At 61.1% G+C, this 15,705-nt stretch overlaps 1 protein-coding gene across 5 annotated transcripts in view; it reads right to left on the minus strand.

Annotated features, from left to right (window-relative positions):
* The window catches only part of SH2B3 (SH2B adaptor protein 3), a 57,461-nt gene that overhangs the window by 29,156 nt on the left and 12,600 nt on the right, over positions 1 to 15,705 (minus strand). For all 5 annotated transcript variants that reach the window (XM_090063105.1, XM_090063106.1, XM_090063104.1 and 2 more), the window contains exon 2: positions 12,811 to 13,605. In XM_090063105.1, coding sequence (XP_089919231.1) covers positions 12,811 to 13,578 — 768 coding nt within the window. In that variant the 5' untranslated portion in view covers positions 13,579 to 13,605. The remainder of the gene's footprint in view (positions 1 to 12,810; positions 13,606 to 15,705) is intronic.

Genomic DNA, 15,705 nt, shown 5'->3' on the forward strand with positions numbered 1-15,705 from the left:
GAGCCGCAGCCGAATGCGGCGCGTCGCAAGGCCACGCGGAGGGCTGAGACAGGAAATGAAGAAGAATGCACCTCGCCGAAACCACAGGAGGAATTCAGGTTGACAGGATGTCGGTACCCGCGCTGGAGCCCAGACAGGCTGCCAACCTGCCACGGGCAACCTGCCCTGGCACAGGGAGAAGCACGAGAGGAGCAGGGACCTGACAAGCTCCGGTCACGACGGCCGTGCGAGAGGCAGGGCTCCTGACGCCACGTGCCCCGCTGCGCCAGATGTGGCCGTGGCACGGGCCTGCCGCGCTGGCAGAGCGGCAACCGGCATTCAGAGAGAAAACTGTTGAACCAACAAGACGGCCGAGGGCAGCTGGCAGCCGCAGGGCGGCCGGCAGGACACGGGAGACCCCTCCGGAAACATGGGGAGGTTTTCTCATTCCCACACGGGGCATGTTTTGTGGGCGAGAGGGCTTGCGGGCGGGAATGTTCTTGGCACGTACTAATCGAGCCCCATTTCCCTCCGTGCCTCACTGCAAGGGAAGTCAGGACAAAAGAAACGGCGGGGAAGGTGAAGAGATCACGGGTTAATCTGCACGGGTCCCCCAGAGGGGCCGAGCTGGGCGGAATTGGCCCTGCCGGCCAGGCCGGGTGCCAGCGCCCCGCTGGCCAAGACCAGCAGCAAGGGCTGCCCCTGCTGCAGACACTGCCCCGCACCTGCCAGGGCAGGAAACAGCGTTGAGAGAGCCCTGGCCAGCTCCGTCCAGGTCCCAGGACGACACCCCCCTGCCTGCCTCTGCCTTGGGGGCGTCGAGCCTGCTCTGGGCACGGAAAACCAGGACTGGGGGGGACTCTCTTGCAGGCTGGCAGGAGGCAAGGCTGAGTCTTGGCTCTCTAGGAAGGGCCCAGGACCAAGAGTAAGCCACGAGCCCCTCAATGATTTCTACACGGTTTGGAGCAGAGCCTCGAGGTGCAGAGAGTGGTGCAGCGCTCCGCTCCACCGGAGCTACTCCTCCCAAATCACTTCCCCATATATTCTGCGTCTAGCGAAACAGCAGGAAAACATATGTGCTGACAAGCACGCCGGAGCCGGCCGGGAGCAGGACAACGGGAAGGGTCCAGTCGCCCACACCCGAGGCCAGCTCCTTTCCCAACGCCAGTATTTTTAGCATCTCAAGATGGCCTGCCAGCTGCAGGAGCCCCACACCCTCCCCACCCCAAATGGCCTGCCTGCTTTCCAAATCTGGGGGAGTGAAAAAAATGCTTCTTTTTTTTTTTTTCAATCAGGAGCCCTTCCTTCCTTCCCAGAGGTCCCCTGGTACACAGAAAAGGGAAGAGCTGGTTATTTTTTCACCCTGTGTTTCATTAAAAAAAAAGGGGAAGGAACAAAGAAAATGCTGAAGCGGGGGAGAGGCAGCTGAGGATGGCAGAGCGTGGTTCAGCGCCGAGGCCGAGGGGAAAAGCCTATGCACAGCTTCCCTATGGAGCCAGGCAGGCAGCAGGGGGTGAGGTTTGGGCCTGGTGATCTTCCTCTTGGGACACAAAGACCCCAAAAACCATGACAGAGGCCTGGACACCCCCGCCCTCACTGGCACAAAGCCGGGGCCCTCCAGCCCAGGACAGAGTGACCGCAATAAAAGTGGCAGGCCCGTTTGCTTCCACCCCTGCAGATGACGGACGCCTTTTCATCAAGGGCTGCCGCCCCAGGACATCTGCTTCCTCCGTGCCCAACCGGAGCAGGTCTGGGCCCAGCCCAAGGCAGCAGGACACACGGGTGCGCCATGCCCCTGGAGGAAAGTCGTCACGCCTGAACTCAGCACCCAAAACGGGCGCCCAGTTTTGAAAGCGCTGACCTGTTTCTCTCACGTCTTACTCAGGAAACGCCACCTCCTCTGTGCACCAGTGCAGCTCGGAGGGCTTAATCCAGGGAGGCGCCGCATGCCCTCTGCTCTCGCTGACATCAGGACGTGCTCAGCTCTTGCAGGAAGGTGCCCCAAGTTGTCCGTGGGGGAAGTAAAGCCCTGCGAGGGCACGTCGGGTGTGCAAGTCTCTGGCCCACGGCCCGACACCCCACGAGCATCAGCACGGTTCACGGCTCCTTGCTCAGTGCTCCCAGCATCCCGGGAGCAATGGTGCGTCTCGTGGCGTACACCTGCTTTCCTAACGCCACAGCCCCCAGAGCCGAGTGACCCCGACACAGCTCCTGCGTTCACTCCTTCCAAGTTCATTTCTGTTGAAAACGGGCAATTTCCTGGCTCCCACAGCCGTGGCAGAGAGCTCTCAGAGGTGTGCGGAGCGTGACTCTGAGTGGTCAAGCCCATAACAGCAAAGAAACAGGTGCCAGCACATTGTGTCTCAGGTCCCCGTATCCCCCAGTCCCCTGTGCTAGGTGCTGTACAACCACAGGGCACAAAGATGGCCCCTGATTTACAAAGCTTCATTTTAAGCCAACTTCAGAGCTGACTCTGGGAGGCGTAGGGGGGGCAACCTCTGTGCAGGCTGGCAAGGCTGGCCCCCTGCCCGGGAGGAAGAGGAGCCGGGAGGCCTCTGTTTGTATCCCACCCGGTCTGCGCAGACACTCATAAATATTTACCTCTGAAGCAAGCGCTCTGCCTCGACGCAACCACATCCTGAGCCCGAGAGGAGAAGCACGACGAGGATGACGTCAGCTCCCGGCCTCGCGCTGTCCATCCCGAACCGGTTGGTGCGACGGAGCGACGCTTGTCGCCCACCCACGGGGCCCCGTCCCTCCCTTGCGCACAGGCACCAGCACTGGCATCCTGCTCCCAGGCGACTGCACACCACCGATCTCGAGGGGGCTTGAAAAGGCTGCGGGAGAGGAGCTGGCTGCGGACTGTGACACTGCAGTCCTCCGGGCACGGCCCGAGGCCTCCCGGACAGCGCTGCGGGCGCGGGCCGGAGGGCCGACCGGACAGGCGGCCGAGTGCCCAGGTTTGCTCTCTCAACCCGGCTGCTGCTGCCGTCAGCTGTGGTTCTTCTGATGTGGGCTCCTGTCCTCCAGGAACGGAGCCCAAGTGAAACGCACAGCCCATCTCCGAGACGCTCATGCCTTGCTCCCCCAGCAGCCGGTCAGGCAAGACTCGCGCCACCCTGGCAAGAAAGCAGCTACCTTTTGGCTACAGCCTGGCCCTACACCCTACACCCGTGTGAAAAAAGCAGGGAGAGAAGAGTTACCCCCTTCCCCCCCGGCTGTCGATTGCACCAAAATACCCTGCCGCCACATGCTGCACAGACAGGACCTGCTCGCTTCTGCATCCCACTTGCAAAACCCCTGTCCTTTTGAGGATAATCTCTGTACGTGGACCCCAAAGTGGGAAGACTTTCTGCCCTGCTGGCAACTCACCATTGGCACTGGCAGTAATTGGAAAGCCTCAGAAAATGTTCCCTGCAGCCAGGAGAGGGGGTTTCATGCAGGGGTCAAACTCATCCCCAGAGCAGCTCCACCCAGCTCAGCAGGAGAAGTCCTCTCGGGTATTTTGGAAGAGGACATTAACAAGCCCCCCAAATCTCCAGCCCTCGTCCTTCCCCTAACTCGTGCCCCAGGCGGCCGGAGCTGGAGGAAGCGACCCGTGAAACATATGCCAGGTGCCAGAGGGGTGCGGCAAGGGGACGTGGCAGCCCCCACGGTGCGGCGGTGCCCGGCTGCAGAGTCCTGCACGGTGACGAGAGCCAAGGGATGCACCTGGGCATCAGGGGAAGCTGATCCATGGTAATAAAACCCCTTGCCCAGCTCTCTAGGTGCATCAGCTGGAGGGGCAAGGAGGCTGCTCAGACTAGGGACCAGCCAGCCTGGGCAGCAAGCTGAGCTGGGCACGGGCAGGACCGCCCCATCCTGAGCCACCGGGACCCAGAGCAGCGCGCGGCGCTCGTGCAGGGGGTGGTGAAGCCGCCTCTACCCCGGCAGGTCGGGGATTTTTTTCCCCGCGCCCTTCCCTGCGCAGGCCAATCACAGACAAGCACACTCCATCCCAGCAACACAGTTTCCAAAATAAGAAACTCCGTCCTTCAGCAATTAGCGCTGGGGCTGCGGTTACGCTGCAAAAAAAAAAAAAAAAAAAAAAAAAAAGAAAAGAAAAAAAAAAAGTGTTTTTTCCGAGCATGGCCAAGGATGGAAAAAGTTGTGGTTAATAAATGACAAATAACCTTTTGTCGCAGCCCCTTCCCCGGCGCCCGCCCCGAGTGAGAGGGAGGCAGCAAAAAAAAAGTCACTGCTGAAATCTCAAAGAGCCCAAACCAGGCAGCCCCGCCGCCTTCGAAGAACAGGGCTGCAACGGATGGGCGACGACAAAGCGGTGCAGGAGACCACAGCCGCGCTCAGCCACGACAGCCTCCGCGGGCGGGTCTCGACGGGGCCTGAGGCACGCAGTCCAGGGCTGGAGGCGCTCCCCGAGCCCCAACGCCGAGCCCCGACGCGCAGCCCGTGGCAAGGGTGCTCACCACCAGCACGTGGGCCATGGCCAGATAAAGCCCTGTGGTCTGTGCACCCCAGGGCAGATCACGAGGGTCCCTGCTGGCTCCCAGCTCAGCTCCCACGTTTGCCACGGCCCTGCCCCCATGGCTGAAGTACGGGGGAGCCCGAGAAGGTGGCCAGCCCGTCGGTTCCTCTAGAAAAGGCTGCCCAAGCCGTTGCCTGCTTGAGCGGCTGCAGGACATCAGCAGGATCCAAAATAGCCAGCAAGCATGTTCCAGCTCCCTCCCTTCCCCTGGCAATGGGGCACTGGCCTGGCACAGGGGCGGGTAAGCTATCCTCCCAAGCTGGAGCAAGCCCTTATTAGCAGAGCGCCACTGCCCCCCTGTCCGCACAGGCAAGGATTGGAGCCGCTGTCCGCACTCCCGGCTTCTGCCGCGCACAACACGCCTCGGTTTCTAGGCTGCGAGTCCAACCCGCGCCCCTGGGACAAGCGGGAAGCGGCCGCCCTCACAGATTCGTAGTTGGTCAGGTCGGAAGGGACCCGAGCAGATTGCTGAGTCTGACCCCCGCCGTGGCAGGAAAGGATGCTGGGGTCAAACGACCCCGGCTAGGTGGTTGCCCAGCCTCCTCTTAAAGCCGCCAGGGTAGGAGCCTGCACCACGTCCCATGGAAGTTGGTCCCAGACCCTAGCCGCCCTGACCATGAAGTCGCCTCCTGATGTCAGTCTGAATCTCCCCTCTGCCAGCTTGTGACTGTTATTGCTTGTAACCCCAGCAGTGCTCGGGGGAACAGGGACTCCCCCAGTGCCTGCTGGTCCCCCTTGGCCAGTTTACAGACAGCCACTCAATCCCCCCTCAGCCTTCTCCTGTGGAGGCTGAACAGGTTCAGGTCCCGTCGCCTCTCCTCGTAGGGCCTGCCCTGCTGCCCCCCTGACCATGCGAGTGGCCTCCTCTGGACCCTCTCCATGCTGTCCACATCTCTCCTGCAGTGCGGCGCCCAGACCTGGACGCAGTCCTCCAGCTGCGGCCTGACCAGTGCTGCATAGAGGGGGAGGATCACCTCCTTGGACCTGCTCGAGATGCATCTGCGCATGCACGACAAGGTGCGGTCGGCCTTCCTGACCGCGTCCCCACACTGCCGGCCCGTGTTCATCTTGGCATCAGTGACGACTTCAAGATCCTTTTCTGCCTCTGCCCTGACGAGAAGGGAGCTCCCCAGCCTGTAGCTATGGTGCCGGTTCTTCCTCCCCAGGTGCAGCACCTTGCACTTGTCGGTGCTGAATCCCATCCGGTTCTCATCCGCCCACCCTGTGACCTGTCTAGGTCCGATTGCAGCCTGTTCCTCCCTTCTAGTGTGCCCACATCCCCCCACATCTTAGTGTCATCAGGAAATGTGAACAGGGTGCTCTTCACCCCCTCGTCCAAGTCGCTGATGAAGATGTTGAACAGTGCGGGCCCGAGCCCTGGGGGACCCTCCTGCCCACGTCCCTCCAGGTCAAAAATGACCCGTCCACCACCGCTCTCTGGGTGCGGCCCTCCAGCCAATTTGCCACCCATCTGACTGTGTAGGCATCAACACCACAGTTGCCTAAATTTTTTTAATGAGAATGGGGTGAGAGATGGTGTCAAAGGCCTGCCTGAAGTCCAGAAAGACTACGTCCGCTGCTACCCCCGCGTCCGAGGATTTGGTGACCTGGTCATAGAAGGGCGCCAGGTTGGTCTGACAGGACCTGCCCCCAATGAACCCATGTTGGTTGCCCCTGAGCATAATCCCCCCTACTGGTCCCTCCCAGATGTGGCTCTCACCCAGCGCTGTCCCTGAGAGCTCAAATCACAGCAGGGAGAAACCCGGGCTCAGTGTCTGGAAAGCCCCCGGCTTCCCATGCCCCTGGCCCAGCCTGCAAAGGGTTTGTGACAGGATTGAACCTTTACCCAGCGTTTCATCTGTAGCTCTTCTCCAGATTTCACCAGAGATGCAGGCTGCAAGCTCCTGGCTGGGCCGTCTCGCTAGGATCCCCCATCCCAGCCCCTCCAGCACGTAGGGGCCAAAGGCCAAAGAAGGTGGTTACCAAACCGAGAAACAGCTGGCTGCCTTACTCTGCCCTGCTCCAAGGCCAGGGCCCTCCCTACAAATGCGCAGCCGCACCGTGAGCTTCCTTGTACTATTCACAAAGCTGCTTGCGTGGGAAGAGCATGGCTCAGTCCACTGGGCTCGTTGCTCAAGTGACCACCCTGGTTTGCTAGGGGCAGGCACCCCTGCAGCACCCTGGGCGCTGGCGCAGACAGACAGACAGCCCCCCTGCGGAAGACGTATCCTGGGCCGGCCACGTGCCTCTTCCCCGCTAAGCCTGTGCACATGCAACGAAGACCCGGGACGTCTCATGCAAGCGCCACAGGGATACCCTGCCCCGCTGGGATTTGAATTGAGGCAGGCTCCTCACCTCTGTGGCCCCTGCCCGTGGGCTGAGCAGCCCCTCCAATTCTCCCTCGCTGGGAGGGGAAGGGCAACTTCCCTGCATGACCTTTGGCAAGGCGGTTTGCCTCTCCGTGCCTCAGTTTCCCTGGTCTGGCCGGCATTCTCCTGCTCTGACATATACAGCCGGCACCTGGTTTCCGGGAGGAGTCTCCTGACTGCCAAAAGGTGCCTAGGACCTGCTAACAAGCAAGATGTGTGGAAGGGGCTGGTTTCATCTACATGTTCCTCTCTAGGGGATCCTACCCCCAGGGCTGAGCTCCAGGCCGGCATGTCCTTACTCTGGCAGGGAAAGTTGGAGCCGGTGACTGGGCTGCTGAGAGCAGGTTACAAGGCCAAGAAACAGACATCAGGCTGGAAAACAGCGGAAAAGCTGCTGAGCTCACGGTTAAGTGAGGGGCCGTAATGACACAACTCAAGTCCCGCATGTTCCTCGTCATCTGGGGCTGCCTCAGCGCAAGAGCCCTTATGGGACGTGCTGGATTTCATTAACAAGCCATAAAGAATCCAGCGTCAATGAAAATCCCATTTCCTCTCCCTTCCTGCTACAACATCTGGTCCAAATAACCTCCCGGGGACGTTTCCGTTGAAAATCCCCATGTTCACGGGGTTTACAACTTGGCTGTAAAGATGTGCTGGGGGCTGGGAACCAGCAAACAAACGTGTCTGCCAGGGCGGGGGTCCGAGACCCTCCTTCCCGCAAGCCCTGGGACGCACCGTAGTCGCCTGCACCCCCACGATGCTGGAGCTTCCTATATGCCTGGATTTGGGGAAATCAGCCTCAGAGAAAAATCCAACCTACTTCTACCTGCAGAGCCACAGTACAGAGAGAGAGGCAGCACGGAGCAGGGAGGAGGCACGGACCAGCTGTCCAAAGGGTTTGTGACAGGATTGAGCCTTTACCCAGCGTTTCATCCGTAGCTCTTCTCCGCAACGCTTAGTCACTGGTATATCACTTTGAGCCCCTCTGGGAAAGGCTGAGGCCCTGTGCACTTAAGTGATGTGCCCAAGGTTACATGGTGAGCCAGTGGCAGGGATGAGAGGGATGAATTTGAGTCCTCTGCCATGAGCACTAGCTTCGACTCACTGCCAATGAGCCCAGAGCACTTAAGTCACTTGCCTACCATCATCCCTGGCATGACGCTGGGTCAATACTGTGGGGGCAGAGAGGAAACCCCTGGCAGGGCAGGAATCGTGTCATCTCCCTTGCCTACGCTGCCTCTCTGCAGCAAAACGTGGGACAGCCCCTGCACTGACCTGCACAGCCGGACTCTGCCGGCACTATGGGACCATAGGGCAGTGGCCCGGTCAACTCATGACCGAGCTCCCACCACAGGGGAGACCTTGGAGGCACCAGGACACAGCCCCAGACCTCAGGCCACCTGCCCTGGGAGCATGTGTAAAACGAGCCAGCCGGCTCTCCCTTGCCAGTGGGGTCTCCGAGGGAAGATCGGCGACCCTCCTTGCCCATAGTGGAATAAGCTGCGGGCAGGGTCCCGCTCATCTGAACCTCTGCAGGCTCAAGGGGTCTCCCGAGGCCAGGTTTTCATCTCGGTGCAACCCCGCAGCAGCTCCAGAGAGACCGACCTCAGCCAGCCGCCGAGGGGCAGAGGACCCACGAGAGCGTCAGCGGCGCTGCCTCTGCCCCGAGCGGGGTGTTTACGGAGGATTTATTTGCAAACCTCAGAACAGGTGGCCGTCTCCACCCACAGACCGCAGCTGTGCCAAGAGCATACCCCTTCTTCCCTGCCCACCCCCTTTTTTGGCGCTTCATTTAAACTAACAAGCAGCAAAGCAAAAGCACAGAGAAACCGTGTGAGGAGAGCCCCAGGGTGCCTGTGGGGAGAGAAAATAAGACATGCAGAACTATATATAGCTCAAGAAGGGGGGTGGCAAGGAGAGAAAAGCATGTAGCTGGCAACTCCATCCAAGCTCCATCTCGTGGCCTGCTCTAGCTTGCCAGGCCTGCCCACACAGGCTGAATGGGTTCGTAGCCAACCCCCCCCGGCTCCAGAGACACAAGTCACTTCTTCACGGGGATCTATTTTTAATGCCCTTGCAAATGCCAAGCCTGAACGCAACCTCGTTTCCCAGCGCTGCAGGGCAAGACCCAGATAGAGGCCTGGACGACCTGGATGATCTGAAAACACCTGGGGTGCTGGCATCGCTCCCAGGGCAGCCTGTCCAGGAGCCTGCCAAGGGCCAGCTGGACAATACCCTCGTCCGGCGGAGCAAGGGAAGCCCACCAAGCCCTGGGACAACCGTGGTGGGGGCTCACCCACATGTATACATAGCTGGCACACAAACAGCGACCCCAGGGTCATCAGCTGCTCTATTGCAGCCTTGTGCCATTTGCTGCTCAGTTCCTAGAAGCCCATGACCAGGCTCAACTCGCCTCTTCCAGGAAAAAAGCCTGTAGGCCCCACGTGCTTATGAAAAAAAAAACAACAACCCAGAAAGCTTGAAGACGTGTCCCAAGGCAACCCAAGGGCTGCGAAGCCAGGCAGGCAGGGAAAGGACGTCGCTTTGAGCACCATCACCCTCCAGTGTTCAGAAACCATGGCTCAAGCCCCAGCTCTAAGATGCAAAGCAACCAAAAAAGGGTTTGTTTCCTCTTTTCTTGGTTGCCTCGAGAGGACTGGATGCCAATCCACCATCCGGGAGCATCTGAGGTTGGACTAGGCTGGGACGGGGACAAAGAACAAACAGCATGGGGCCCCAAACCTGAAATCCCTGAATTCTGCTCTGCTTTACAGGGGGAAAGCCTGAATGCTGCCCAGGACAGGACTGGGCTTCAGGATGGGGCCTGGAGACTTAGGTGGGGAGAAAAAAAAGAAAGAAAGGGCAATTTCAGTTCCTCTCAGCTGCCATTTGTTTGCTTTTTGCACAACTGCGGCACTAGGATTCACTTTCTGTTTGCAGTCAGCTCCGTTTCCGGCAGCGGTGTATGAGCCAAGTGCAATCACGAATAGCTTCCCAAGGTCGTTGCAGAGACGGTCGTGTTTTCTGACACAAATGGGCTCCCACTGCTCTTCTGGGCGTCAAGAGAAGGCTGTGCCCCCGGCCCCACTGGGAAGCAGGAGATAGCGGGCAGGCGGAGGCCAGGAGCTGGGGGTGGGGACGACAACCCAAAGCACACCCCCTCGCCCAGCCAAGTCCGTGCAGCCGTGCAGGGGAACCTCACTGCCCCCCTGCCCGAGCAGCTGGCTCGGTGGGACCCAGAGCAAGCCCAAATCGAGCTTCTAGATTTGCTTGCCATGAGACGCGATTTGCAAGCGCATTACCACATCCTCACTCAGGCTCGCAGGCTCCACCGCTCGGCTGCCGTGACTGCCCCAGGCACGGCTGTGGGATGAAAACCAACTCCCGAGCGACGAGGCAGGGGGCTGGGACAGCCCCACACAGAGTGAGTAAGGAAGAGTCGGGGCAGGGGGTGCTTCTCCTTTCCCTTTGACTCTGGCATGTGCCCAAAGGCATGCATATGCCCCCGGCTTCACATGAGCCAGGAGAGGGCTGCCACTGCCCTAAGCCCGGGGTCTCCTTTCAAGTTGGGGAGGAGGAGGTGGCAGAACAGTGCAATAATGGTTTTGCACCCAGCCTGTCGGCTAAGGGCAGCCTCAGAGCCCCCCTGCCCCGCGCGCTGGGCTCTGGCCGCTCTTGGCTTGCTGCTGCTGACCGCCTGGGGAGGGTGGGGGCATTGCAGAGCCCACAACCAACAGCTGCTGGGTCACACCTCACTCCCGCTGCAGCCCAGAGGCCCAGCTGTGACTCCAGCGCAGCTCAGGGTCTGGCCTAGGGGAGCCCGGCCCAGCAGAAATCCTGCCCTGGGCTTGGCAGAGCAGGTCCGAGGGCCTCGGACTACCCAGGACAGAGTCCGGAGGGTCGTCAGATGCAGAGTAGCTGGACAGGGTCCCCCGAGACCTCCAGGCCTGGGCTCAGGGCAGCCAGAGGGAAGCTGTGAAAAGTGAAAGCAGCACGTGCAACGCAGCATCACCGCAAACGCACACAGGCCCCAGAGACCACAGCGCAGCCACGGGTCCCTGCCGCGCAGCTGGCACTGATGGCACACAGCCGCGGGGCAATGGAGGGCCCTTCACATGGAGCCAAGGGCTGCAGTTACCACCGAAAGGGACATTTTGGCCCTTGCCTGCTTCTCGGTACTGCAGACAGGAAGCCCTGGGTTTTTTCAGTCCTGTGGTGTTTTGCTTGCTACTAAGCTTCGAAATATCAGGAAGTTCAAGCCGCTGCATCCCTGGCTGCACCGGGGGCTCTAGCAGAGGTCCGTGGATGCACGTCATCGTACGGACAAGGATGCAGAACCTCGCACCCGTGGTTCCTTCCTCCGGAGGGTTAATGAGACATTCGAGTGAAATGTGCATTCACAAAAAATAACACAACCCCCCGCAGTCCAGGCCAGCCGGGCAGGAGAACTTGGCTACAAATCCCCTCCCTTGCAATGGCTCAGCCTTCCCTGTCCTAAGTTCTGCCTGGCCCTGATTTTATGAGCTGACTAACATCCTGGAGTCTCCCAGAGCTGGCCAAGTCTGCCCTCCCAGTGTGCACAAATGACTCGGAAAAACAAAGCGGCCTGCGGACAGAGGCATGGGGCCCCAGGTCAAGCACCAGCACACAGCTGGGGGCAGGGGCAGCTCTCGCAGGCCTGAGGGTCCCAGGGGACCCCTGGGTGCCCAGGCCTATAGCACCTAAGTAGGACATGGCCCCTGCTACTTCAGAGCTGCCTGCAGGACCAGGTCCCAGGTGCAGACTGGCCCGTTCCTGACCCCAGCGGAGAGCACAGCATACACCTTGCTAAAAGCACGGTCCCAGAGGCAAAGCCGAGGCCCGGCCCCTGCTCCTGGGTGCATCCACCTGCCCAGACTTGCTATGGGCTTCTCCCAGCATGGGACTTGGCCACAAGATGCTGCAGCTTCCCAGCTGGAAGCATGTCCCCTCTCCCTTTCTTGCTCAGGGGTGCTGCTGCTGGGGCCCACACGACAGCGAAGACACTACAGGAGCGAGGACAGGACAGGTCCAATCTCCCCATCAACACAGTCTCACCAGCAGAACGGCAGAATCAGCCCCTACATGCCATTGCCAGCTCTGCCACTGACTTGCCACATACCCTTGGTCAAGTCACTTCTGTGCTCTGTGCCTCAGGGAGAAGGAGGCCCCTGTTAGACACAGAGGCTGACTAGGAAAGGCTGTACCAGCGCTGCCCTGCCTTCGTCATAGCAATGCTCTGGACCGGGGCAAAACAGGTCTCACAACAGAGCTGATCTCACCAGGGAGCAGGGCCCACTGCACAAAGCATCCGGTCCTGGCATCCACTTGGCTCTCGCCCGGTCCCCACGCTCAATCCTCCGACCAGCCCGAGGCCATGTCTGGGTCTGAGCAGTGACGTCTGTTGAGCCATGGAGGAAGCCAAGCAAGGGGAGAGCCCTCCTCACCGGGCGGGTCACAAAGCAGGCGTGGGCTCAGGGCTGGTGTCAGCTAATGGGACACGGGTTTGCTGCCTGGACAGGACCGGTCCGGCTCAGCCGTGCTCATGGGGATCACGTGCCAGGGAGCTCCCGGTGCCAGGGACAAGCCTGGAGCCGACTCGGCTCTGTCCATGGGCAGCCATGCTGGGACAGGCACTGCACCAAGATGGCCACTGCGGGCCCAATCTTGGACCCCAAGGAGGGCTCCACTCCCCACCCTCTAGGTCAGGCACATCAGCTGGTGCCAATCCCACAAGAGGCATGGGAGCCTGGCTGGACTCCTCCCGACAGACCCCCAGGCCCCAGCCCCAGCCAGGGAAGTGTCCATCTGGCCCCTGGACCAGGCCACGTCTCTTCACAAAAGCAGAGCACCCATTTACAAAGCCTCGGCCACAACGGTGCCTGGGGAAGGAGGTCCCAGGCATGGCCAGTTTCTTACCTTGGGGGGATCAAAGAGCTCCAGGACGTGGTCCTCGCCGTCGGCCGCCCCCGCCTTGCGCAGAACCAGCCGGCACCGCTGCCACCGCGTCCCGCTGTCCATGGAGGTCTCATCCACCAGCCCGTACCTCAAGAGCCCCTCCTTGCGTGCCTCGGGGGCTTGCTCCCGCGACCAAGGCAGAATCCTCCTGCTCAGGCCAGGTTTAAGCCCGGGTTCGCAGGCCTCCCTTTCCCCACCCTCGCCAGAGATGGCCTCTGAGGATCTCCGGCGGAAGAGGTTGCGCCAACTCCTGCGCAGGTGGGTGAAGGAGAAGCGCCGGCGGGCAGCCAGCGGGGAGGTGGGACCCGTCAGCTCCTCGGAGCTCCAGGCCTTGGGCAGGCCAGTTGGCGTAGTGTCAGGGGTCCTGTCAGCTTGGTCAGCGCGGGCGCTCAGCTCCACCTCTGCCTTGGCAGCCACTGTGCTCAGAGAGCCGTCCGTGTGGCGCCGGCCTGTCTCCCGGTAGTCCCGCACTCGGCTGAAGGGCAGGAACCGGTACTGGCTCATGGCGAAGCCCTCCTTCACCTCGTTGCAGAAGTACTGCTGGAAGAGGTGGGCGAACTGCACCGAGAAGCTGTCGGCCGCCAGCAGCTCATGGTGGGGGTTCTCGTGGGCGAAGCGCAAGTACTGCCGGGCGAGCTCCCGGGCCGTGCTGATGGCGTGCAGCTCGCAGAACTCATGCCAGCCGTGGGGATGCGCTGGACGGCCGGCCGCAAGCGCGTGCCCATTCATTGCTGTGGCTGGAGCGATTCCGGCAGGCTGCAAAAGACAAAGGGCAGAAGGCGAAGTGAGGGGTCTTCCTGGACGAGCCGCAGGGCAAGGTTAGGAGCCGGGGGGCCGCATCGTGCTGGCTTGTCCCCACGGCTGCTGGAAGGGGAGCAGGGGAGACACGCCACAGAGCCCTGGAAACAGCGCTCCCACGGCCCCAATGCCCAGGGCCACGCAGGACCGAGGGAGAGCAGCCCCAGCCCCCCTCAGCCCCAGGGGTTTTCCCCCGGCCGTACTCAGACAAACACCCAATCGCTGCAGGGGGAAAGGATTTGAGGAACTGGCCGTGTGCAAGCTGAGCTCAGAGGACAGAGGGCAAGAAGCTGCTTTAAGGAAGAGCTGCATCCTCCCTGCCTCTGTCTGGGGTAGTCGAGGTACAGGGAACGGGGCCCAGAGAGGCCGGCTACAACCCAGGCGCAGGGGCCACGATGCCCTGCTCTCTCTGGTGTCCGCGGCATCTCAGTGCCAGGGGCAACACGAGACACCTTGCTTCCCCAGCAGCGAGGTGCTCCTCTCCGGGAGCAAAGGGGAGGTGGCCTCAAAGGCACATCACGTCGCTGTCCTGTGCCTCGGTCTCTCTGCCTCTCAGACGACGCAACCCCGTCAGCCAGGCGTGCCAGGAAGCAGATCCCCGCTGCACAGAGCTCTTTTCCATGCCAGCCCAGGTCTGGCTCTACCCCGGCTGACAGCCGCATTGGGTTTCACTTGCGTCTCCAGCGTCGTTTCTCCAGAGGCCGAGCTGATAGAAACCGAGCCCCTGGGCGGGAAGCCAGGCCAGGAGCAATCACAGCACTTGTTGCATGGTGGGAGCACCTGTCCCAAAACGGGGGCGTGGGTATGCGGGCAGGCCAGCCAGGGCCAGCTAGCTGGAGGCACTCAGCCCCGGGGCGGGGGCAAGCGCCTCCTGTACCACTCAGACAAGGCCTCAGAGCCTTTCCAGGTACAGAAGCCGTCTCCCCCAGGCACATCCCTGCCCTCCAAAACCCTCTGCTCTTCTGGGCACGGTGCCCCCGAGCCGGGCACCGCTCCCAAACCACCTGGGAGAGGCAGCGCATCTTGTAAGTCACCTGCCCACAACCCCCGGGAATTCCACCTGCCGGGGCTCTCCGCGCACGCACTGCTCCTTGCTGCTCAGCGCTTCGCCCAGCAGGGAGGAGGGGGTTTCCAGCGCGTCGGTTTTTTGCAATATTCACTTGTGAGCTGCAAACCTCTAGTATCGGAGCCGGGCCCGATCCCCACTGGCTTATCTCCGTGTCTCCATCACCGGCTGGAAAGGTGCAAAGCGGCGCAGGCAAGGACTCTGCAGACAGCCTTGACCTTGAGGAAGCTCCCAAGGCAGATGTGGGCCACCTGCCCCTTTCCACCCCCAAGTGCAGCTCTGGGCATTTGGCCTGGTTTTCCGGGAGCCGCTGGGTCGAGGCTTTTGCTTGGCAAGGTCAAACCCGGGCAGCTTTCATCTGTGCCACCAGCTGAACCAGAATAACCCCGAGGCCAGGGCTCCCACCCGTGCTTTCCGCGCTCCTGTGTCAGCTCTGGCTCCATTCGCCAGCCCTCAGGCTTTGCTGCATCCTTCTTCCATGAGCCTCCGCTTGCATCTCTCAGGTGGGCCTGGCAAGGCGGCAGAATAATGATGCAGAATGGGCACCTGAGTAACCCTCTCCTCTGCAAACCGAACCTGCTCGCCGTGCTCTTCGGGGACAGCCCGTGAAGCAGCCAGACCTCCAGACCCTTCCTCTCCAGGGCGGATCGCTAGCCGGACAATCCCGCAAGGAGACGGCTGGCTGGCCGGCGCTGGGGCAGGCGCTGCTGGAGCAGAGCCCACCACAAAGGCACCTCGCTGTTTATCAGCCAGGCTCGCGGGGCCAACTCTCCTCGTGCTGCCAGTGCAAGTCAGGAAGGAGGCGGCAGTGAAATCCGCAGTCAGGGGCCAACGTCAGATCAGCCAGAGTCCTCTCTCCTGAAGGCAGCAACACAAACGGCGTTTTTATTTCTTCAGTCGTGGCGGCCCCACCGAGGTCTGGTGGCACGGGGGAGAGGCCTGGATTCTGGTCCGGCAGGTGTATCCGCCGCGCAGGCTCACCCCTGCTGTGC

Source organism: Crocodylus siamensis, chromosome 9 (genome assembly GCF_052110815.1).
Source record: "Crocodylus siamensis isolate JL-2025a chromosome 9, ASM5211081v1, whole genome shotgun sequence".
Lineage (NCBI taxonomy): Eukaryota > Metazoa > Chordata > Crocodylia > Crocodylidae > Crocodylus > Crocodylus siamensis.